The 23,028-nt window shown below is 45.5% G+C and overlaps 1 protein-coding gene across 3 annotated transcripts in view; it reads left to right on the top strand.

Moving 5' to 3' along the window:
* The window catches only part of AARS1 (alanyl-tRNA synthetase 1), a 28,654-nt gene that overhangs the window by 2,572 nt on the left and 3,054 nt on the right, over positions 1 to 23,028 (top strand). Inside the window, exons 1-16 of one of the 3 annotated variants that reach the window (XM_059153309.1) lie at positions 2,204 to 2,342; positions 5,583 to 5,747; positions 10,432 to 10,620; positions 10,853 to 10,998; positions 12,439 to 12,630; positions 13,560 to 13,704; positions 14,053 to 14,198; positions 14,770 to 14,878; positions 15,031 to 15,181; positions 15,915 to 16,039; positions 16,451 to 16,595; positions 17,951 to 18,129; positions 19,285 to 19,398; positions 21,285 to 21,491; positions 22,020 to 22,204; positions 22,908 to 23,016. In XM_059153309.1, the coding sequence (XP_059009292.1) occupies positions 5,604 to 5,747; positions 10,432 to 10,620; positions 10,853 to 10,998; positions 12,439 to 12,630; positions 13,560 to 13,704; positions 14,053 to 14,198; positions 14,770 to 14,878; positions 15,031 to 15,181; positions 15,915 to 16,039; positions 16,451 to 16,595; positions 17,951 to 18,129; positions 19,285 to 19,398; positions 21,285 to 21,491; positions 22,020 to 22,204; positions 22,908 to 23,016 (2,286 nt within the window). In that variant the 5' untranslated portion in view covers positions 2,204 to 2,342; positions 5,583 to 5,603. Of the gene's footprint in view, positions 1 to 2,203; positions 2,343 to 2,646; positions 2,668 to 5,582; positions 5,748 to 10,431; positions 10,621 to 10,852; positions 10,999 to 12,438; positions 12,631 to 13,559; positions 13,705 to 14,052; positions 14,199 to 14,769; positions 14,879 to 15,030; positions 15,182 to 15,914; positions 16,040 to 16,450; positions 16,596 to 17,950; positions 18,130 to 19,284; positions 19,399 to 21,284; positions 21,492 to 22,019; positions 22,205 to 22,907; positions 23,017 to 23,028 lie in introns of those variants that run through there. The other 2 variants (XM_059153311.1, XM_059153310.1) reach the window with 2 other exon arrangements.

Genomic DNA, 23,028 nt, shown 5'->3' with positions numbered 1-23,028 from the left:
TGCGGCTGCCTCATTGGCTGAGGCCTGGGAGCCGGTCCGTCCAGCCAATCAGCGGAGGGGATGGCACAGCCTCGGGCTCGCGTGCCCGGGTAGCTAGCGGCGAAAGGCTGAGCCTTTGCTCCAGCAAGGGGTCCTTTGTGTATTGAACGTTGTTATTTTTTGCTGAATATCCAGCTCCTTCGCTAGACTGAAAACTTCATGAGGGCAGGGCAATTTGCATTCTTTAATGTTACCTTTAGGGACTAAAGCATAATAGACACCCACTTGGTGAATGACTAGGTGAGGAATACACAACCCCCAGATAGGTCAAACTTTTAAATCTTTATCTCTGAACAAATAGGGGAAGAAGCTCATTCCTAGTTGATGCCCTCGCTACTCCAAATGTGATCCTCCTCCTCCAGCAGCAGCAGCATAGGTATCAGCAGCACCTGTGGAAGTCCATTAGAATGCAGAATCTCAGGCCTCACTTCTAGACCCACTAGATCAGGATCTCAATTTAAATATATCAGGTGATTTCTTAACAACTTATGGTCTGAAAACTATTCAGTCATTGCCATTTGACCTGATAGCAAATAAATGAACGGTCTAAGTCCATTTTATGGGTGCTAAAAATATTTTAGGTGCCATGGGAGAATTAGAACCTAGGACTACATATTTCCAAAACTAAGTATCTAAGTTGTACTATCTTGAGCTCTATTAGCTTCCTCATTTCCCAAGAGGTTCAGCCAATATTTTACTTCAGAGTAAGTCATGTGTATAGCACTTATTCTTACCTGCAAGCCTATTTGCTTAGCCCAGAATAAGAATTTTCCTATAATACACAATTTGCCTTGCACTAAAATAGTTTTCGGGGGGGGGGGGGCGGGGCGCCTGGGTGGCTCAGTGGGTTAAAGCCTCTGCCTTCCGCTCGGGTCATGATCTCAGGGTTCTGGGATCGAGCCCCGAATCTGGCTCTCTGCTCGGCAGGGAGCCTGCTTTCTCCTCTCTCTCTGCCTGCCTCTCTGCCTACTTGTGATCTCTGTCAAATAAATAAATAAAATAAAATAAAGTTTTACTGGGGCACCTGGGTGGCTCAGTAGGTTAAAGCTTCTGCCTTTAGCACAGGTCATGGTCCCGGGGTCCTGGAATTGAGCCTGGCATCAGTCTCTCTGCTCAGCAGGGAGCCTGCTTCCTCTTCTCTCTCTCTCTCTGCCTGCCTCTCTGCCTACTTGTGATCTCTGTCTGTCAAATAAATAAATAAAATCTTTAAAAAAATAGTTTTCTTTCTATTTTATATTTGCATTACCTACAAGAGAAACAGATCATAGAGAACAGGATAATTCAAGTAGAATGCTTAGAAAAATGTTACATTTGGGTCTCAACTATTTCTTTTCATGTGTATTGAGACAGTCGTTGGGTGAAATGAAAAAAATTTTTTGTAAATGTGTCTCTAATTCTTTCACGAGTGAAGGTGCTATCCTAATAGCGACAACTCCAGCAACATAATAAAGGTATTGAGACTACAACCAATATCACTTTATTTTGAAAATAAGCTTGTACAATTCTGGCTTTCCATTTTAATTGTGGTGGCACAAAGGCTGACCCATTTCTGATTGTTTAGGCCGAATATGTTATTTTGGGCTAATGTGGATCAGAACAAACACTTGTCTTTCTTGGTTTTGTCCTTGTCTTAACCTCTGGGTGCCTCAGTCTCCTTAGCTGTTAAAAACAGGTAATATTAGTAACTCCATTATAACTCATTCATTGTTGTGAAGATTAGCTCGAAAGTTTACATCAGTGCCGGCGCATTGTACATGTGTTCAGCAAATGTTAGGTGGGATAATGATTAATGAGTTGGGGTGAACTGGGAAGCTAGTTCAAGTGTTTTTTTTTTTTTTTTCTTTTTTCTTTTAAACTGGCTTTTGAGCTTGGCCGTCCTTATGTATAGAATGCACTTTTATATACGAAAGTAACATATTTCCACAATGAACAGAACTGTACACCAAGGCCGTGACCTTTAACAAACACACGTCGTTGGTTACCGTTATTAACCAGGTCAACTATTAGGACTTTGCAAACCAAAATGTCGACCTCCAGAAGCCCGCAGCCTACCCGGTCACGTGACTTATCCCTGCCCTTCTATTCCGGGCCATTGCATCAGCCGACATAGAGCCGCCTTTCTGGAACCAACTAGTAAGCTGATTCGTGCTCAGATTGATTGGCATCTAGACGGACCAATAATACCTCGTAAAGATAAGGCTGGGCGGTGCACTTTCCATCGCGGCGCTCTGACTGGGCCGGGTTGTGAAGGCTGCGGTGTGTAGTGGCTCGCGGCTAGTGCCGCTCTGCGTCTGCTGGACCAGGTAACCTCGGTCTCTGGGTGGGGGGTCCTTATGTAGGAGTTGGGGAAGGCGGCCCTCGGGAGAAGTAGACGGAGAGATTTGCGGTGTCGCTAGAGCTGCTAGGTCGTGGGCCTGAAAGCGCAACCGCCCCAGCGGGTCACTGAGGCCAGGCCCCACGAGGCCTCTGGAACCAGGGCCTGCGGTGGACTTGGGGCTACAGCGCAGCGCGGGAGCGGCATCTTCAGACCCCTGGGGCGCTGCGGCCGGAGTGGCCTCGGGTGGCCTTGCGGAGGACCAAGACCTTGGGAGGATCACGGTTGCCATTGACTACCTGCTCAAAGCTGAGGTTTTATCTCCTCGGGTTTTAACCCCTCGGGACGGGCGAGGAGGTTCTGTGTGTGTTGGGGGTGTGTGCGAGGGTGGGCTAGAAGGTTGGAATTCCCCTGTGAGCCATTTCCTAAATTCTTAAAACTAGGCGGTACTTATTCAGGTTTATCTGGAGGCACTGTGTGTGCCCCGTCGTGTTCTGCTGGTACTTTAACAGAGAGTGCATTTCCCGGTGTGCTTCCGGTTCGCTAGCAGTTTGCTATTAAAGGATCATACCTAATCCTGAAATATTAACTTAGCAATCATTGGACTAGATGTTGAGGCTATTCCCGTATGGTGAGCAAAAATCAGTCATGATTCTCACGGGGGTGGAACTTAGAGCGTGATGGGGGAGATGGACGTTGAACAAGCAGTCCAGTGGGTGTAGAAGTTTTAAAGGAAGACACCTGAAGCTAGGTGGGGGGGGGGGGGTAGGTATAGTGAGAATCTGGTCAAGAAGGAGAAGGCTTCCTTAAGTAAGTGTCTTCGGAATTGCTATATCAAAGTCCAGGAGTTAACTAGGAAATGGAAAAGAGTGGGGTAAGGTAGACAACTTACTTGGCAAATGAAGAGGACATTGAAAGGTCCTAGGACTGGTGTCTTAAACCCAAAAGCCATTGTGATTTAAGGTACTCCAGGCCTTTACAGCCCCTGCTGGGAAGTAGAATCTGAGGACCACCCTTTCTCCCACTTTTCAGTGGATATAAATACTATACAGCCTTCCCATATATATTGAATAAATGAATTTGTGATGGTGACGTGCCTTTTAAGAGTTCCGCCTCTATATGGCATATTGTGAATATATATCGGATCCTTACATCATTTTGCAGTTCTTTCTGTATGACTGTCTCCCTGTTGAGGGCAGAGACTCATTCTTGGTTCCTTGCACAATATGCGTTTATATATGTTGAATGAGTAAGCAAAATGGAAAGTCTACAAGTCTTTTGGGATGCAGCTTATTTACCTCAGCCTGTTCAGAGGAGGAGCAGTGAACGTTTTGAAACTGCTCTGATGTTGCTCATTCAGAATTGGCACTGTACATTAATTTTTGTCACCATTAAGACTGATTGAGAGCCACGATGAGGAGGGATGGGGTGTAGCAAAGTTTCTAAAAACCCTAGCCTTCACTCCTTTGCCTGGGCATTAAAGTCCTTATCTGTGGGAGTTTTAGTTCACTCGGGTTCTTTCAGCCAGTGTTTCACCATCTTTTTGTCCAAAGGGCTTTTGTTCCCGTAAGTAGTTGATTGAATTGTGAATTAATCATTTGAAATTGTGGTTAACTGTGAATCACTGTGTGCATCTTTATCTTCTTAGAAGAAGGGAAAAAAACAACTTTGCACACTAAGTGACTTGAAGTAATAGCACCCATGTTCCTTTAGAGCTTTCCAGTTTACAAGTTGCTTCCAAGTGTCAGGTGGGTTTTGTCTCACAACAGCCGGGAATAGGCGGAGTAAATACTTTTTTTAAAAAAGATTTTATTTGTTTATTTGACAGACAGAGATCACAAGTAGGCAGAGAGGCAGGCAGAGAGAGAGGAACAGAAGCAGGCTCCCTGCTGAGCAGAGAGCCCTGGGATCATGACCTGAGCCGAAGGCAGAGGCTTTAACCCACTGAGCCACCCAGGTGTCCCTAGATACTACTATTTTACACAAAAAGGATACCGGGCTCAGTGGGTTAAGTGTCTGCCTTCGGCTCAGGTCATGATCACAGGGTTCTGGGATCCAGTCCCACATTGGCTTCTCCTCCCCTCCCCTGCACTTGAGCGTTTGCACTCTCTTTCTTCATCTCTCAAAAACAAAACAAAACAAAAAAACCCAAAGAAGAAATTTGGGACGCAGTAACTTATTTATGGTTAGAGTTGGGTCTCGAATTCTAGAGACTAATGTCAGCCAGATGGTTCCCATTTTTTTGGACAGCCAGTGCTGATGGCACTGTAGTACCATGCTGGCGATGGGCACCTGCTCACCAGGGACTGTCACTTTTCCCCAACCTGCCTCTCAGGGAAATCATAGTAAGTGTGAAAGAGCTTTGACATTGTCAAGTTGTATCATTTCTTAGCTTCTCTCTCTTCTGAACTCCTTTCTCTTTTACTGGCTCTGAGCTCTACCTCCTCAGTGTGGCTGTAGCATCCTCACCCCTTAGTAACCTAATAGCTGGGAAGGTCGCCGTCTGCCAGCCAGTTGTTCTGGGGGGTGCTCAGGCTAGGTGGAGGCAGGTATCGTCCTACTTGCAGACAGTTCCTTGTATAACTGGCCCCATCCCCAGGTCCACTACTGTTGACAGCAAGCCTCCCTCAGGTGGTCAGGCCAAACCTAGAGACCCTGACTTTAGGGATAATGGGACGATTGTAGGCATGTAGATGAACACAGAGCTGGAAGGGGCCTTCGAGTTCATTCTCATATGGACCTGTCCTTGTGTTGGCGAAGTGAAGTAACTCCATTAAGGATTTACAGCCAGGATTGGAACGCAGGTCTTCTGAGCATCCCCCGCATCCCCAGTTGGCGTCTCTGCTGGACGGTAAACCATCAGGTTTTTATTCCCATTTCCTAATTCCTGGCCTAGGCCTTGGCACAGAGGATGCGCTATACATCTTCATAGTTTGGAATAAATGAACACACGAAGAAACACTCCTGCTCTACTTGATGTGTTGGTGTATTGAACCTATTGAGGTTGGCATGGGAAGGAAGAACACGTGGGACTATTGTCTGCTAGTGCAGCAAGTTTTGCTTCGATAATGATTTTAGCCTTGGACGTTACAACATAGAGGTTTTAGGATCAAACAGCTTTCTGTGTCCTGAATTGATTTGGCTTGAGAAGCCAGGAGTCTTGTGTAACGCCTACTTATCTCTTAGTTTCAGTTCCCCGAATTTTCCTTCTTTTTTTCCCTCTGCTTAGTTCCGTAGCGTTATTTTCAAGATGGACTCGACCCTAACAGCAAGTGAAATCCGGCAGCGATTTATAGATTTCTTCAAGAGGAACGAGCACACCTACGTTCACTCGTCTGCCACCATCCCGTTGGACGATCCTACTTTGCTCTTCGCCAATGCGGGCATGAACCAGGTAAGAAGGGTTTTTCCTTTTCCTTTCTTTGATTTAACATTATTTATTTACTTATTTAATTTTTTTTTTTAAAGATTTTTATTTATTTATTTGACAGAAAGAGAGACAGAGAGAGCAGTAACGCAAGCAGGGGGAGCGGGAGAGGGAAAGCAGGCTTCCCACCAAGCAGGGAGCCTGTTGTGGGGCATGGTCCCAGGGCCTTGGGATCATGACCTGAGCAAAACAAAGGCAGATACTTAATGACTGAGCCACCCGGGCGCCCCTAATTTATTTTTTTAAATAAGCTCTATACCCACCGTGGGGCTTTAACTTAGACTCCGTGGGGCACCTGGATGGCTTAGTGGGTTAATGCCTCTGCCTTTGGCTCAGATCATGATTCCAGGGTCCTGGGATTGAGCCCCACATCGGGCTCTCTGCTCAGCTGGGAGACTGTTTCCTCCTCTCTCTCTGCCTACTTGTGATCTCTGTCTGTCAAATAAATAAATAAATAATCTTTATTTTTTTAAAAAAATAAATAAATAACTTAGACTCCGCCGTTCAGGAGTTGCATGTCCTATCGACTGAGCCAGCCGGGTGCCCCTGCTCTATATAAAGTTTTGCCTTTACTTTCTTCTAAGGAAAAAGCTATGTTTTCTTCGTCATTGGCTAGATTAATCTAACTGAGCCCTGAAGAGACCTATTCACCCGCTGCTGTGATTCTCCTTGACTTCTTCACTTTCTTTTGTTATTTCTCTCTCTCTCTCTGTCTTCTGTTCCTTCTTTCCTTCTCCCTCCCTCCCTCCTGCCCTTCCTTCCTTCTTTCCTTTCCTTTCCTTTCTTTCTGATTTTATTTATTTATTTGAGAGAGAGTGCACAAGCGAGGGGAGCAGGAGAGGGAGAAGCAGGCTCTTCACCTTGGAGGGAGCCTGACATGCGCCTTGATCCCAGAATCCTGGTATTGTGACCTTAGCTGAAGGCAGATGCTTAATAGACTGAGCCACCCAGGCGCCCCCCCCCCTTATTTTTTTCTTTATAAAATAAGTGAGTACTTCAGGATTCTTTTAAAGCTTTGCTTTTGGGGCGTCTGGGTGGCTCAGTGGGTTAAAGCCTCTGCCTTCGGCTCAGATCATGATCCCAGGGCCCTGGAATCGAGCCCCACATCGGGCTCTCTGCTCAGCAGGGAGCCTGCTTCCTCCTCTTTCTCTGCCTGCCTTGTGATCTCTGTCTGTCAAATAAATAAAATCTTTAAAAAATAAAAATAAAAAAAGTAGGGGCGCCTGGATGGCTCAGTGGGTTAAGCCTCTGCCTTCGGCCCGGGTCATGATCTCAGGGTCCTGGGATCGAGCCCCAAGTCAGGCTCTCTGCTCGGCAAGGGAGCCTGCTTCTCCCTCTCTCTCTGCCTGCCTCTCTGCCTACTTGTGATCTCTCTCTGTCAAATAAATAAATACAATCTTTAATAAAAAAAAAAAAAGCTTTGCTTTTGTTCGCATTCTGAGTCATGTAACTTTATTGCTTTTTTGCCTTTTATATTATTTTAAATTTTTTAATTAAATCTTTTAATTACATTTTTAATTAAATCTTTTTAAAGATTTATTTATTTAGAGAGAGAGTGTGTGCACATGTGTAGGGGTCAGTGAAAGGGTTAGTGGGAGAGAAAGAGAAAATCTCAAGCAGATTCTCCACTCACCTTGGAGCCCACATGGGGCTTGATCCCAGGACCCTGAGACCATGACCTGAGCCAAAATCAAGAGTCAGATGCCTAACAGACTGAGACACCTAGAGCCCATAGTGATTTTTTTTTTTAATCTTTCTTGAAGCTACTGCCACCAATGCCAATTTGGATCCACTGCTGATGAAACTTTATTAGTAGGATTTATATTTAGAGTAGTGAGCTTTAAAAGATAATTTGAAAGCTTTGTTGTGATATTGAACACTGTTTATCAGGCTGATTGTGGCCTGGAAGTGGATTCAGGTTACATAATGCCTTCAGGTGGTTTTCTTGGAACCCTTAGCCCTATGGACCGACTGGCCCTTAGAATGTGTCTCACTCTGTACTAACTGATAAGTTGATATTTTCTTTTCTTTCCTGACATAGAAAATTAGAGGCAGTAGGAACAAGAACATTTTCTTTCTTTCTTTCTTTCTTTTTTTGGAGAGATTTTAAATTTATTCATTAGAGAGAGAGAGGGAGAGAGAGTATGTGTGCCAGCAAGAACTGAAGCACAGGGGAGGGTCAGAGGGGGAGAAAGAAGCAGACTTTTCACTGAGCAGCGAGCCTGTTGCAGGGCTGGATCCCAGGACCCTGGGTTCGTGACCCAAGCCAAAGGCAGACACTTAACCAGTTGTGCTACCTAGGTGCCCCAGTGGGAACACTCTCCATCTTGTATAACATTAGCTGTACAATTATACACATGTTTTCAATTATATGTGTGAGTCCTTTGTCTACATCTGGAATAGAGGGCACTAATTTTTTTTTCTTTTTTTCCTTTTTTTTTTTTTAAGATTTTATTTATTTATTTGACAGAGAGAGAGATCACAAGTAGGCAGAAAGGCAGGCAGAGAGAGAGGGGGAAGCAGGCTCCCTTCTGAGCAGAGAGCCTGATGCGGGGCTCGATCCCAGGACCCTGAGATCATGACCTGAGCTGAAGGCGGAGGCTTAACCCACTGAGCCACCCAGGCACCCCTAATTTTTTTTTTCTTAAGATTTTATTTATGTATTTGACAGACAGAGATCACAAGTAGGCAGAGAGGCAGACAGGGCGGGGGTGGTGGGTAGGAGCAGGCTCTCTGCTGAGCAGAGACCCCAATGCAGGGCTCTATCCTAGGACCCTGGGATCATGACCTGATCCTAAGGCAGAGGCTTTAACCCACTGAGTCACCCAAGTGCCCCAGGGGGCACTAATTTTATGTGGATTGCAAGGTGATGGGTTTTCTGGAATACTGGGAAGGTTCTCTTTTACTCTGGCATTCCTAGGCATGAGTTTTATCTTCTCCCACATGTGTCAACTATACTTGGTAGAAGAACCATGGGAGTCCAGTATTTGTTTTGTTTTGTTTTTAAAGATTTTATAGATTTATTTGACAGAGAGATAGACAGTGAGAGAGGGGACACAAGCAGAGAGAATGGGAGAGGGAGAAGCAGTCTTCCTGCTGAGCAGGGGGCCCAATATGGGCTCAGTCCCAGGACCCTGAGATCATGACCTGAGCTGAAGGCAGATGCTTAACGACTGAGCCACCCAAGCGCCCCGGGAGTCCAGTGTCCTAATGTTCTCTGAATAGCCGTAATTATTAGACTGATGTACTTCGCATTTACTATGTGCCAGGAATTGTTCTACGTCTTTTATGTGAGCTGACTCATTTAATGCTCACTCTGTACTGATGCACTGACAGCTCAGGTAAATTGCCCAAGCTGACATAGCTGGTGAATGCTGGAGTATAGATCGGAAACCCGGCAGTCCTTTGCTTAGCTTAACTTTTGTGCTGTACTGCCTCTTACTGCTTCTTAATCAGAAATACCTTGATGGGTTTTTGCTTTTTTTTTTTTTTTTAAACATTTAAAAATAGTATTTATTAGGCATCTGCCCTTTTTCAGGTATTGTGCTAGGTACTGGATATATGAAGATAAGTAATACGGTTTTTGCTTTTAAGGGGTTCATGGTCTAGTTCAGAACTGTCAAATGGAACTTTGACAACGATGGTCATGTTCTATGGCTATGACTGGGCTATCCAGTATGGTAGCCACCAGCCACATATGATGATTTTTTTTATTTTAGGTTTTTATATTATTTATTTACGTAATCTCTACACCTAGCATGGGACTCAAACTTACAACCCCGAGATCCGAAGTTGCATGCTTCACCAATTGAGCTGGCCAGGCACCCCATGCGTATTAGTGAGCTGATGCGACTGAGGAACAGAATTTTTTGTTTTTAGAAAATTTTGATTAATTACTAATAATTTCATTTTAATTAATTGTATAAGTCACAGGTGACTGGTGGGCTACCAAATTGGACAGGTCTAGTGAGTGGGAAAATAAATAAACTTATATAACAATGTTACATCAAAGTGTAATTTGATAAATCCTGAGAGCAAAATAATACCTTTTCTGCACATGGGTCGTTCATCAAGTTGTGCTGATTTTACTCCCTTAATAGGTCTCAGTTTTTTTCTTCCTTATCACCTGTACCATTAAGCCTGCACATCATTTTTTAAAATAATAATTATAATTATTATTTTTAAAGTAGCTCTGTGGCCAATGTGGGATTTGAACTCATGACCCTGAGATCAAAGTGTTCCTTGCCCTACCAACTGAGCCAGCCAGGTGCCTCCAGCATATCACTTTTACACTAAGTTCTTCCAGAAAGATGTCCTAAGTAAGCCCTGACCACCAGAGACTCCTGAGGAAGCGTGGGTTTCACCACATCAGCCTCTGGCTGATACACAGATCCAGCAGGTGTTTCCCTGGTGCAGGTGGTGTTGCTAGCAATGGTGGAGACTGAGAGCAAGGACCAGGAAGAAGCTGCTCTCAGACAGGCTGCCTGTGCTGCTGCCCTGTCAGGCCACGTGCCTCCCAAGTGTCTCCGTATTCCAGGCTAATTAAATACATCACAAACAACAGTTTCTGTGTGGTCTCTACCTGCCACCATGTGACCACCTGATGGCTCGACACCTCCTTCAAAGCTGAAATGTTCCCTTTCTTTTTTAGTTCAAACCCATCTTTCTGAACACTATTGACCCATCTCACCCCATGGCCAAGCTGAGCAGAGCTGCCAATACCCAGAAGTGCATCCGGGCTGGGGGCAAACACAACGACCTGGATGACGTGGGCAAGGATGTCTATCATCACACCTTCTTTGAGATGCTGGGCTCCTGGTCTTTCGGAGATTACTTCAAGGTAAGTTCGAAGAGGGGATCTAAGCCTTCCAGGATGCAGTGCCTAGCATTTGATGATTCCGGTTTATGTTTTGGTATCTTCTATAAATTGATCCTTCATTTGTCTGGGTTGATAGTAAAGATGTTGTAGTTTTATATTTGCATTCCTCGGGTCTGCACTTTTCTACTCAGCCTAAATAGATTTTTGGCTTGGCCACATTCTGCATTTTTTTTGTTGTTGTTCTTTTTTGTAGGAATTGGCATGTAAGATGGCTTTGGAGCTTCTCACCCAAGAGTTTGGCATTCCAGTTGAGAGGCTTTATGTTACTTACTTTGGTGGGGATGAAGCAGCTGGCTTAGAACCAGACCTGGAGTGCAAACAGATCTGGCAAAACTTGGGGTAAGAATGCATCTCACATGTAGAGTGTGGAGGAGTGAAGTGATTTCTGACTTGGTGCTGCCATGGGCTATTAGGGCTTGGGGTGCATTGCCTTGTCCTGTTGCAGGCTGTGCATTTTGAGATGGAGGTGGGAGTGACTAGGAACAATTACCCTTTGGTGCATTCGTTGTCTTTTTTTTTTTTTTTAAAGATTTATTTATTTTAGAGAGAGAGCAACACAGCGTGAGTAGGGGGAGGGGCGGAGAGACAGAATCTCATGCAGGCTCCATGATGAGTAGGGGGCCAGGCATGGGGCTCCATCCCAGCACCCAGAAATCATGACCTGACCTGAGCCGAAACCCAAGAGTCAGACGCTTAACTGACTGAGGTACCCATGCACCCTGTTCATTTTCTTTTTCTTTTTACTTTAACTCTTAGAAAAGGTATAGCTTTTTACCACACTTAGTGGTTTTGCTGTTTCATTCATTCATTTATGAATTAATTACTTTGACTCCAGTAATACTACTCTAATCCGGCTTCCCCTGGTACTTGGTCTGAAACCCCTCCTTGCTTAGATTCTGTCATTTACAAGTACTTGGACATTTTGGCTAATAACACATGCGAACCTTAGACACTTGAGTGGGAATCCTGTTTTGCTTGGCTTGTGTGTATCTGGACCCTGTTATCCAGTGTGCACAATCTTTCCTGACTGCCTGTCTTACCTAGCAGCTCTCAGGAGGGTTCAGTATTTTGGAAATAATTTTAATTTTACTAAATGCATTTTGGTATCATTTTAAGGTGAGAAAGTTGACTAAATTGAGGCATAGAAAAGTGACTCGAAATATTCAGCAGCTGTTTTAATGCTTCTGGTGTTTCCATTTTTTAAAAATGAAGGAACACTTACAGAGTAAGTATTTGCTTAAATTCTGGTCATATGAGCATATATGTTTTCATTTTCATGTGTTCCTTTCTAGGCTATATCCTTGTCTTTGCCGATTTTTGTTTAGTTATGAACGTAGCTTTATGTGTATTTTGTATTCTGTTGTAGTCACGCCTGAGAAGAATCCTGTCCTGCTCCCTTAGCCCCTGCTGTGTCGGCCCAGCGTTAGTCATTGCCAATGAGGGTGCCTTTTTTTTTTTTAAATAGGAATGCATAAGGATCTCCTTTAGTAGTGGATACAAGTCTGGGCAGAATCCTTGTCATTGGGGGCACCTGGGTAGCTCAGTTGGTAAAGCGACTGCCTTCAGCTCAGGTCATGATCCTGGAGTCTCAGGATCGAGTCCCGCATGGGCCTCCCTGCTCAGCAGGGAGTCTGCTTCTCTCTCTGACCCTCCTCCCTCTCATGCTCTCTTTCTCTCATTCTCTCAAATAAATAATAAAAATAAAATCGTTAATTAAAAAAAAAAAAAAAGGATCCTTGTCAATGGCTGTAACTGAGCTTATCTTCTTACTCTCCGCAGGCTGGATGACTCCAAAATCCTCCCTGGCAACATGAAGGATAACTTCTGGGAGATGGGTGACACGGGCCCATGTGGTCCCTGCAGTGAGATTCACTATGACCGGATTGGTGGCCGGGATGCTGCACACCTCGTCAACCAGGATGACCCCAACGTGCTGGAGATTTGGAACCTTGTGTTCATCCAGTATAACAGGTGGCCTTGGGGTCCTAAACTCTTCCTGCTAATAGCAGCACCTTTCCCTGAGCCACGTAGAGAAAGAGGGACTCAGAGCACAAGGCTGTCTTCTCATCCTCATCTTTGAGGATAGTGGAACAGAGCTAAAGCAAGACTAAAGACATCAGGGGATCTTGTGGACATTATTTAGATTTTTTCTCTCAGGTTTTCCCTCTGATCTCTGAGTCACTGGTGGACCTAATCTTTTATAAAATAGTTTTATTTCACATAGTACCTGCTTCAGGACTATTCCTATAATGTCATTTTTGCTATAATTTGGACTGCGATTTTATTTTATTTTATTTCAGTTTTTTAAAGATTTTATTTACTTATTTGACCAGAGAGAGAAAGAGTGGGAGAGAGAGAGGGAGAGAGAATCTGAAACAGACTCCACACTGACTACAGAGCCTGATGTGGGGCTTGATCCCACAACTGAGAGATCATGACCTGAGCCAAAACCAAGAGTTGGATGCTTAACCAGCAGAGCCACCCAGGTGCCCCTGTGGACTGCAGTTTTAAAGCTCATTTCCTTGAGACCTGCTTCACCCTTTATTTTTTATTCTCTAAAGATTTTATTTATTAGAGAGAGAGAAAGCACAAGAGTGGAAAGAGGCAGAAGGGGAGGGAGAAGCAGACTGCCCATGAAGCTGGGATCCCGATGCGGGGCTCGATCCCAGGACTCTGGGATCATGACATTTAACTGACTGAGCCACTCCAGCTCATGCCTCACTCTTTCATAGGCCCCAGAGTACTTACGTTTTCCCCTCCTCTCCTCCCAACAAGTCAGGCAGAGGCAGGTGGCAAATAGTCACAGCCTGTCATCTGTGCTACGTAACAGAGTTTTAACCAGCGGGGAGAGGTGGCACCTAGAGCCCTTGTTTCAACTTCTCTTTCTCTGGGTCCTACAGGGAAAGCGATGGCATTCTGAAACCTCTTCCTAAGAAAAGCATTGACACAGGGATGGGCCTGGAGCGACTGGTGTCTGTACTGCAGAATAAGATGTCCAACTATGACACTGACCTTTTTGTTCCTTACTTCGAAGCCATTCAGAAGGTACTGGTCCTATTGCAAACATGCAGATGTTTGTGGAGGTTTCTAGGTTGTACTCTGAGCAGTACTGTCAAAGGTAAAATAATCATGTCTTTGCCAGCTAAGGGTACCTGTGACCATCTGTTAATTGAATTGTTAATAACTTAAGAGGCTCTAAGCATAAGGTACTGAGGTTTGTTGAGTGCAGGGGTCTGGCTGGAGGCTCTTTCTGTCCCTCTTCTTAGTATTAAAAGATCTGGGAAGAGGGCCATCCTTTCCCTTATGCCCATTCAGTTCTCTTGGAATCTTCTAGGGCAAGGCGGTACCAGAAGGGTGCTTCCTAACGAGCTGCCTCCTGGTTTTTATCTGTAGGGCACAGGTGCCCGGCCGTACTCGGGGAAAGTTGGTGCCGATGATGCTGATGGGATCGATATGGCCTACCGGGTGCTGGCTGACCATGCCCGGACCATCACCGTGGCACTGGCTGATGGCGGCCGACCTGACAACACAGGGCGGGGGTAAGTCGGGCGGGGTTGGGACTGCCACTGTGAGTTTGAGGACTCTCCACGGAACTTAAAGCCATGCTTTATGTTTGTTTTCTTTGTCACTTAGGTAGTTGGAGGGATCCTTGTATTTTTTAGGGATTAAGAGAGTTTCAGCTTGTGTTACAGAGTTGCCATTTTTATTAAATCTTTGTTGCTAAGTACAAGAGAAGAAGATAGAGGTTGTATTTTAGGTTGTCTGGTAGGATATTGGAAGGGCGGGATGGGCTCCATATTGATGAAGCCCAGGCAGTTTTCTTACTGATAGGCAGGTCCTGAGATTTGAGTCATCAGCCGTCTGGGCTGAACTTGACTCCATCTCTGGGTCAGCAGAATGTGGTAGAAAAACCGACGTATTTGTTGGGTATATTCCTGAGTTTTCTGCTGGAATGAATGTCCTCAGGGGCTCACAGAAAAAGGACTTAGATAAAAGAATGTCTCTGGAAGAGTCAAAATGCTGGTTATTTGCTTTGGGTAGAATTCCAAAAACCCCATTAAAAAATGCTTGGAAGGTTGTCTAGAGGAGGTGGTCTTCTGCCTATTTCAGGTATGTGTTGAGACGGATTCTCCGCCGGGCGGTCCGATATTCCCATGAGAAACTCAATGCCAGCAGGGGGTTCTTTGCCACGTTAGTAGATGTTGTCGTCCAGTCGTTGGTAGGTGTATCTCCCTGCTTATCTCTGTTCGGCTAATGCACTTAGCTTAGAGGGCTGGGGTGGGAATTAGCATATTGTCAGTGAGAGTTTTTAAGGCGCTCATGGAATGGTCTGTCTTCAAGGAGTCCACGTCTCTGTTTTCCCTTTGCCAGGGTGATGCATTTCCTGAGCTCAAGAAGGACCCAGATATGGTGAAGGACATCATAAATGAAGAAGAAGTGCAGTTTCTTAAGACTCTCAGCAGAGGGCGCCGCATCTTGGACAGGAAAATTCAGAGCCTGGGAGACTGTAAAACCATTCCTGGTAAGGACTAGTTTGTTCCTTTCTACATCCAGGTTAATCTTTCCAGAAGAGGCAAGCTCTTTTTCACAATTGACAGTGGAGTCCCCTGTCTCCAAGGGCTCAGGATAGCTTGGTTGGTTATACTGCTTTTGGTATAAAATGGGGTTTATAGTAAAATTATAAAAGTAATATGTTAATGTGGCAAAGTATTTAAATAACACAGAAGTAAAAAATGAAGATTCTCTTTTCTCCTGTTACCTCATTTCTCAGAGGTAACAGATGTTAAGAGTTTGTTGTCTAACTACTCAGGACTTTACTCTGTTTACCTATGTATGTATGTAGGGGCGTGTGTGTGTATTTTCTAGCAATAATGGAACATACGGTATGTACTGTTCTGCAGCTTGGCTTTTTTTCTTTCTTTCTTTTTTTGTTTTTAAACTAGACTGGAAAATTTAAAAACATTTTTTTTAACATTTTAGTGCAGTGTAATGCACAAGGAGAAAGCCTGATGAATTTCCACAAAGGGAACACTTGTGTTCTGATTAAGAAACAGAACTTTTCGGGGAGACCTCTTGTACTTGCTCCAGATCAATCTGAAAGATTTGTTGGATTTTCTGACAAGTGCACAGAATCAATACTAACTAGCCTTGTCTCCAGTTCCTTCTGTCACTGCCAGCTTCCTTTGGGAAGTGCTTGAGATGGCAAAGGAGGGGACTTTCATGTCATTCTTACACAGTTCCTTTGTGCCATGCAGGGGACACTGCTTGGCTCCTCTATGACACCTATGGGTTTCCAGTGGATCTCACAGGACTGATTGCTGAAGAGAAGGGCCTGGTGGTGGATATGGATGGATTTGAAGAGGAGAGGAAACTGGCCCAGGTAAAGAATTTAGGGAGTGAGCTGAAAACCCAACACTAAACAAGAAGAAGAATAGGAGTTTCCCTCCATTAAAGTCTTCAGAATTCCATTTTTCCCAAGACCAGTGAGTGTCTTGCAGGGGCATGTTGGCCCCAGGGGAGATTTGGCAATAATATATGAAGACATTTTTTGGTTTTCGCAGCTGAGTGTGGGATGCTGTCGGCATCAGGTGGGTAGAGGTCGAGGGGGCTGCTCAACACCTGCCGTGGACAGCCCCCCAAAACAAAGAATTACCTGGCCCCAAATGTTGGTAGTGCTGAGACTAAAAAACTGTTCTAGAGCTTTCTGTTGGGCTTATTTTAGCAGTCTGGGGTCCTTCAGAATTCTTGTTCCCACATTGGGGTAACTTATGTTTATTTCTCTTACTGGCAGCTGAAATCACAGGGCAAGGGAGCTGGAGGGGAAGACCTCATTATGCTGGACATCTATGCTATTGAAGAGCTCCGGGAGAAGGGTCTGGAAGCAACAGATGATTCCCCAAAGTATAATTACCATTCGGACTCCAGTGGGACCTATGGTGTGTTCTTGTGTTACTGTGCGTACCTTGGCCAGGTCTCAAGATTAGGAACCTAGGGTATTTAGCAGAGCCTCTCCTGTAGTCCTGCAGAGTCGTACTCTGTAATTTTATACTCCTAGAGACCCATGGCTACTAATTTTCTAATCCTTTCTTTTCTTTTTAAAGATTTTATTTATTTATTTGACAGACAGAGATCACAAGTAGGCAGAGAGGCAGGCAGAGAGAGAGGAGGAAGCAGGCTCCCTGCTGAGCAGAGAGCCCGATGCGGGACTCGATCCCAGGACTCTGAGATCATGACCTGAGCCGAAGGCAGCGGCTTAACCCACTGAGCCACCCAGGCGCCCCTAATCCTTTATTTTCTAAGAATTACAGATTCATAGGAAGTTGTGAAAAAAATTTATAGGGACAATCCTCGTACTCTTTACCCACTTTCTCCTAATTGTAACACCTTTCAGAAAACCGGGAAATTGGCACTAATACAATCTTCAGTGGCTGCTGAATTTTGCATCAGGATAGCGGCATTCTAGGGGCGCCTGGCTGGCTCAGTTGGTAGATCATGTGACTCTTGATCCTGCAGTCTTGAGTTCAAGCCCCACAGTGGGTACAGAGATTACTTAATTTATTTTTTATTTTTGAACAAGTATTTTATGCATTCAGTTGAGAGAGACAGAGATAGTGAGAGAGAGCACGAGCCGGAAGGAGTGCAAGTGGCAGGCTCCCCACTGAGCAGGAGGCCAATGTGGGCCTCAATCCCAGGACCCTGGGATCATGACCTGAGCCGAAGGGAGACGCTTCACTGACTGAGCCACCTGGTGCCCTGAGATTACTTAATTTAAATAAATAAGTAAAGAGAAAAGGATAGAATAGAGGCATTCTGAAGTTAAGAATCAAAGAAACAGGCAGTATGTGTTTTTGCTTTTTTGCATCAGCTGAGATCCCTAAATCTATCCAAGCAAGCCCACAAAATGAATACATTCTTTATGACTTGACCTTGGCAGGCGAGAATTCTACCACTGAACCACCCATGCATGACTTGACCTTGGGAGTAGGGAATTTATTATTAGTCCTAAATATTCAGATTCACTAGGTTCCTGTTCAACAGCTCAGAGATAGAGTGACCAGAACTGTCCCAGTGATGTGAAAGTCTCCCCTGGTCCGAAGCAAACTGACAGTTGGTCACTCTACTGAGTGTTATATTCCCAGCTGTTAAGCCCTTTTGGGGAGTCTAATGGTCTTGATTGTAAAATAAAATCAGACAGTTAGGACCTAAGGAGAGTTTGAGCCATAGAATCCAGCAAAGACAGCCACGAGTGTAGGAGTGAAGTCCTTGACCCTCTGTTCCCCCTTCTGTCCAGCATTTGAAAGTGCGGTGGCGACAGTGATGGCTCTGCGCAGGGACAAGATGTTTGTGGAGGAAGTGTGCACGGGCCAGGAGTGTGGAGTGGTGCTGGACAAGACCTGTTTCTATGCCGAGCAAGGCGGGCAGATCTATGATGAAGGCTACCTGGTGAAGGTCGAGGACAACAGTGAAGATGTGAGCCAACAGTTCGTCCTTGTTAGCCGGGGATGGGGGCATCCAGCAGAGGGCTGGGCCTCGGCTGGGGTAGCTTTTCTGGCTTCTCACGCTCCTGTCCTTGGGGAGGAGACACAGTGGTCTTTGGGTGTGGTCCGTTGTCAGTGTTTCTGAGACCAAGGGAGCTGCCTCTTATCCCACTGATCACTGCGGTTAGGTCCCTCTTAGCAGGATCCCTGTGGTTGTGCTGTGTTCGTTGATCCTGGATTCCTCCAGGCTTTCCTCATGAATAAGAGGTAGCTCTCTGGAGGACAGACTCCCTTGCAGAAGCCTCAGCCTCTATCTCTGCCACTGCTGACTCTGTGATCTTGGAGGAGTTACCTCGTCTCATGGACTTCAGCTTCCTTACGATGGCTTTACATTCTCTAGCATGCTCCTTAAGAGAACATCTGTTTCTGTATATATACACACATATATTTGTATACCTATAAAGTGGTCTGTATCTTTAATGGTAAATACAGGTACCGTTCAACTATAAAAATGAAACTGGTATTTTACCAGGAAAAGTAAGTTTATTGGGAAGTAGCAGAGAATTTTAATTTGGGACATGTGAGCTATGGCAAAAGCACAGGCAAGTCCAGCAAAGGAAGGAGAACTGCCATTTTATGGAGAAGGCGGAGGAGGAAGTTGGAGGGGGCGAGTATTTTAAAGGAAAGTCCACTGGAGAAAATCACAAGCTTGGGTGATGGGGGTTTCTCATTGGCTGAGTTGCAGGGGTAGTTGATTTCTCGTAGGAGATGCAGTGTATATCTTTCCTTGTGAGGGCCTATACTTGATGGTTCTTTCCTGTCAAGCATTCCACTTGGTTCGGTAATAGACAAATTCTTTCTGAAATTATTACTGCTCCTGTTCTAGCTTCCCCTTCTAGCCACTGGGCTCCACTTCTGTGTGATTCCTTTTGATTAATTTTCAGTAGATTTGGTGCGTGTGTATGTATACAATAACGGTATTAATGGTATAATGTGTGTATAACAGTATATATATACACAGTAGGAAGAGGAGCTTAGAGAATGTGTAATATGTAGATAAAGAGAGAGGAGATCATATATATATATATATATGTATGTATGTATTTGGGCTTACTTACATATTCTTCTTCTCCTGGACTCCTCTTAGAAAACAGAATTCACAGTGAAGAACGCTCAGGTGCGAGGAGGGTACGTGCTGCACATAGGGACCGTCTATGGCAGCCTAAGAGTCGGGGACCAGGTCCGGCTGTTTATTGATGAGGTGAGTTACATTATGCTGCTTGGCATTGGACCTGGTTAGTAATCCTCTCCCTTTTATTTTTATGTTTGTAATTTAAAATTTAATTTTTTTATCGAGGTATAGTTGACATATAAAATTCTAAGATATTTCAAGTGTGTGTCATAGTGACCCAATATACATTATGAAAAGAATTCATCTCCTTTGGCTCTAAATTGGTCCAGTCATCGTTGTCACTCCTAAGTGAATTCGTGAGATGATTCTGAGTCTGATGCAAGAGAACATTTTGTGATGGGTGCAGCTGTGAGTTACTAAATGGATATGTTCTTAAGTCAGAGGACTGTGATTTTATTTTATTCTATTTTAATTAATTTATTTTCAATAATCTATACCCATTGTGGGGCTCAAACTCGTAACCCCGAGATCAAGATGAACAGTTCCTCCTGCTGAGCCAGTCATGTGCCCCAGAGGACAGTGACTTCAGTTGAGATTTAGAGACTTGTTTCAGGGATGGTCTTTCTCCAGATTAACTGCAAATACTTCCTCAGGAGCCTGGGATCCTGTATTAATTAGGAACTAGGTTCTGTTCATGTGACTGAGCTCAAAATTAACAGTCACTTAAAACAAGGTAGAAGGGTGTTTCTCATCTCCAAGTCCAAGCTGCTACAGATACTCTGCCCCACAGAGTCATAGGGCCCAGCCTTTCCTTGCTTGTTTTTCTGTCCTTACTCCTGCGGTGTTGCCCTTCATTTCACAGTCCAGGAAGGTAGCCACTGGATCCATTTCTAGGCCAGGAGTTGGCAAACTTTTTTTTTTTTTTTTTTTTTTAAAGATTTTATTTATTTATTTGACAGAGAGAAATCACAAGTAGATGGAGAGGCAGGCAGAGAGAGAGAGAGAGGGAAGCAGGCTCCCTGCTGAGCAGAGAGCCCGATGCGGGACTCAATCCCAGGACCCTGAGATCATGACCTGAGCCGAAGGCAGCGGCTTAACCCACTGAGCCACCCAGGCGCCCCAAACTTTTTTTTTTTTTTTTAAAGATTTTTATTTATTTATTTGACAGAGATCACAAGTAGGCAGAGAAGCAGGCAGAGAGAGAGAGGAGGAAGCAGGCTCCCTGCCGAGCAGAAAGCCTGATGCGGGACTCGATCCCGGGACCCCAAGATCATGACCTGAGCCGAAGGCAGCGGCCTAACCCACTGAGCCACCCAGGTGCCCCGGCAAACTTTTTTTTTTAAACAAAGTTCCAGATAGTCAATATTTTCAGTTTTGTGAGCCATATCGTCTTAGTCACAACCATACACCTCTGGTGCGGTAGCATAAAAGCAGCGTAGATCATGTATAAACATGTGGGTTTGGCTGTGTTCCAATAAACCCATTTATAGAAATGGACAAAAGGCTGGATTTTGGCTCACAGGCCATAATTGGCCAACTCTTACTTCTTACTCTAGGTAGTGGGAAAGAGGAAGGGGAGGGCGTGTTCCTTCCCTTTATTTATTTTTTATTATTATTTTTATAAATTTTTATTTATTTATTTGACAGAAATCACAAGTAGGCAGAGAGGCAGGCAGAGAGAGAGGGGGAGGCAGGCTCCCCGCAGAGTAGAGAGCCCGATGTGGGGCTCAATCCTAGGACCCTGAGATCACGACCTGAGCCGAAGGCAGCGGCTTAACCTACTGAGCCACCCAGGCGCCCCTGTTCTTCCCTTTAAGGGTGTATATCACATCTTCTCAAAACACACTGACCAGAATGTCATATGGCCACAGTGCGCTGCAAGGGAAATGGGGAAACGTAGCCCTCAGTCCGGGCAGCCCCGTGTCCAACTAAGAATCCTGGCAGTCGGGAGGGAGAGAGCGGGGATTGCAGGATGACTGGCAGACCCCTCCACCAGCTGCCCCTGCCCTCCACAGCCCCGACGGAGGCCCATCATGAGCAACCACACGGCCACGCACATCCTGAACTTCGCCCTGCGCTCCGTGCTTGGGGAAGCGGACCAGAGAGGCTCCCTGGTTGCTCCTGACCGCCTTCGGTTTGACTTCACTGCCAAGGGAGCCATGTCCACCCAGCAGATCAAGAAGGCCGAAGAGATAGCCAACCAGATGATTGAGGCAGCCAAGGTAGGTTGGATTGTGCGTCAGCTCTCAGGCCGTGAGCCCTGCTCCTTCCTACGCCGGCGTCTTTCTCCATGGAGCCCTCTCCGCAGTCCTGATGCTCGTCCTCATGGGACCACATCCTGCCGAGCACACAGATTTGTTCGAAGCAGTAATTCTTAGCTGCATATGTGGAGGGGCTGCGGTGGTATCCTGTGGAGGGACCTTAGGGCCTCTGGGGAGGGGGCAGAGGGAGGTCTTTGCTTCACTCCCTCCAGAGCTCTTCTGGTTCTGGCTCACATGCAGCACATCTAAGATCTGGTCCACCAAAAAAAAAAAAAAGATTCGGTTCACAGTTTAGCAAAGCAATTGGGAATTCTATTTTGAGCTTCTTGACTTTACACCTGGGTGCCTTATTCCAGGAGGCTCAGGGCACATGATGAGAGCCAGGATTAGAAACCAGAGTCCTGCCTGTAAGACTGTGCTTTCCCTGCTGCTTTGTACTGCACCTCCAGAGACTTTTCCCAGCTTTGTTCTGTTTTCTTTCCATGGCAGCCTGTCTACACCCAGGATTGTCCCCTGGCAGCAGCTAAAGCCATCCAGGGCCTACGGGCTGTGTTTGATGAAACCTACCCTGACCCTGTGCGAGTCGTCTCCATTGGGGTCCCCGTGTCCGAGCTGCTAGATGACCCCTCTGGCCCTGCTGGCTCACTCACTTCCATTGAGTTCTGTGGGGGAACGTGAGTACATTGGGGAACAGTGGATGGACTCGCTTTTTGTTAATTTGGTGCTGTCCTTGGAGGATGTGAGTAAAAGGCTAGATCCACTCTTACTTTTCTAAGGCTAAAACAAAGTTCTCAGACATTTACTTGCAGACAGCATACCCAAGAACTTTAGGGTTTTCTGAGCTCCTGAGGAATAAAACCTGTTTACAGGATTGTGGTGAGATTTTAAAGGTAATCCTTGGATATTCTCAGGTACTGGCAGGGACAGAAGAATATAGTTTCTATTCCAAAGGGGACCAGAAATAGAATGAACACAGAGTCTGCCAGCAGGAACATTGTGTTGGGCATTAAGGATTACAGAGTACTTTTGTTTGATTTCATTTGAGTTTCACAGTAGTCCCGTGCAGGAGAATTCTCTGCATTTTATACCTGAGAACACTGAGGCTCAGAAAGGTGGTGTCTCACTCAGTGCCTGTGTGTTCTCAGCCCCAGCTGGGCTTTCTCTGACTTGCTGCTGGGCTTTCTCTGACTTGCTGCTGGGCTTCCTGGCCCGAGTCCTTCCCGAAATCCACGTAAAGGGCCTCTTCCCCTTGTCCTGTTGAGGGAGCTTCCCCAGGATCGCAGAGACCTCAGGCCCTCACCATGGGCTCCCGGGTGCGGTAGGGACCAGGGTGCATGGGCTCTCTGGTCACTGTGGACTTTGTGTTGTTCCAATCAGGCACCTGCGGAATTCAAGTCACGCAGGCACTTTTGTGATTGTGAGTGAAGAAGCTATTGCCAAGGGCATCCGGAGGATCGTTGCCGTCACGGGGGCCGAAGCCCAGAAGGTAAGTGTGGCA

Source organism: Mustela lutreola, chromosome 16 (genome assembly GCF_030435805.1).
Source record: "Mustela lutreola isolate mMusLut2 chromosome 16, mMusLut2.pri, whole genome shotgun sequence".
Taxonomy (NCBI): Eukaryota; Metazoa; Chordata; class Mammalia; order Carnivora; family Mustelidae; genus Mustela; species Mustela lutreola.
The sequence above is the reverse complement of the archived record's forward strand: the minus strand, read 5'-3'. Positions and strand labels throughout refer to the sequence as shown.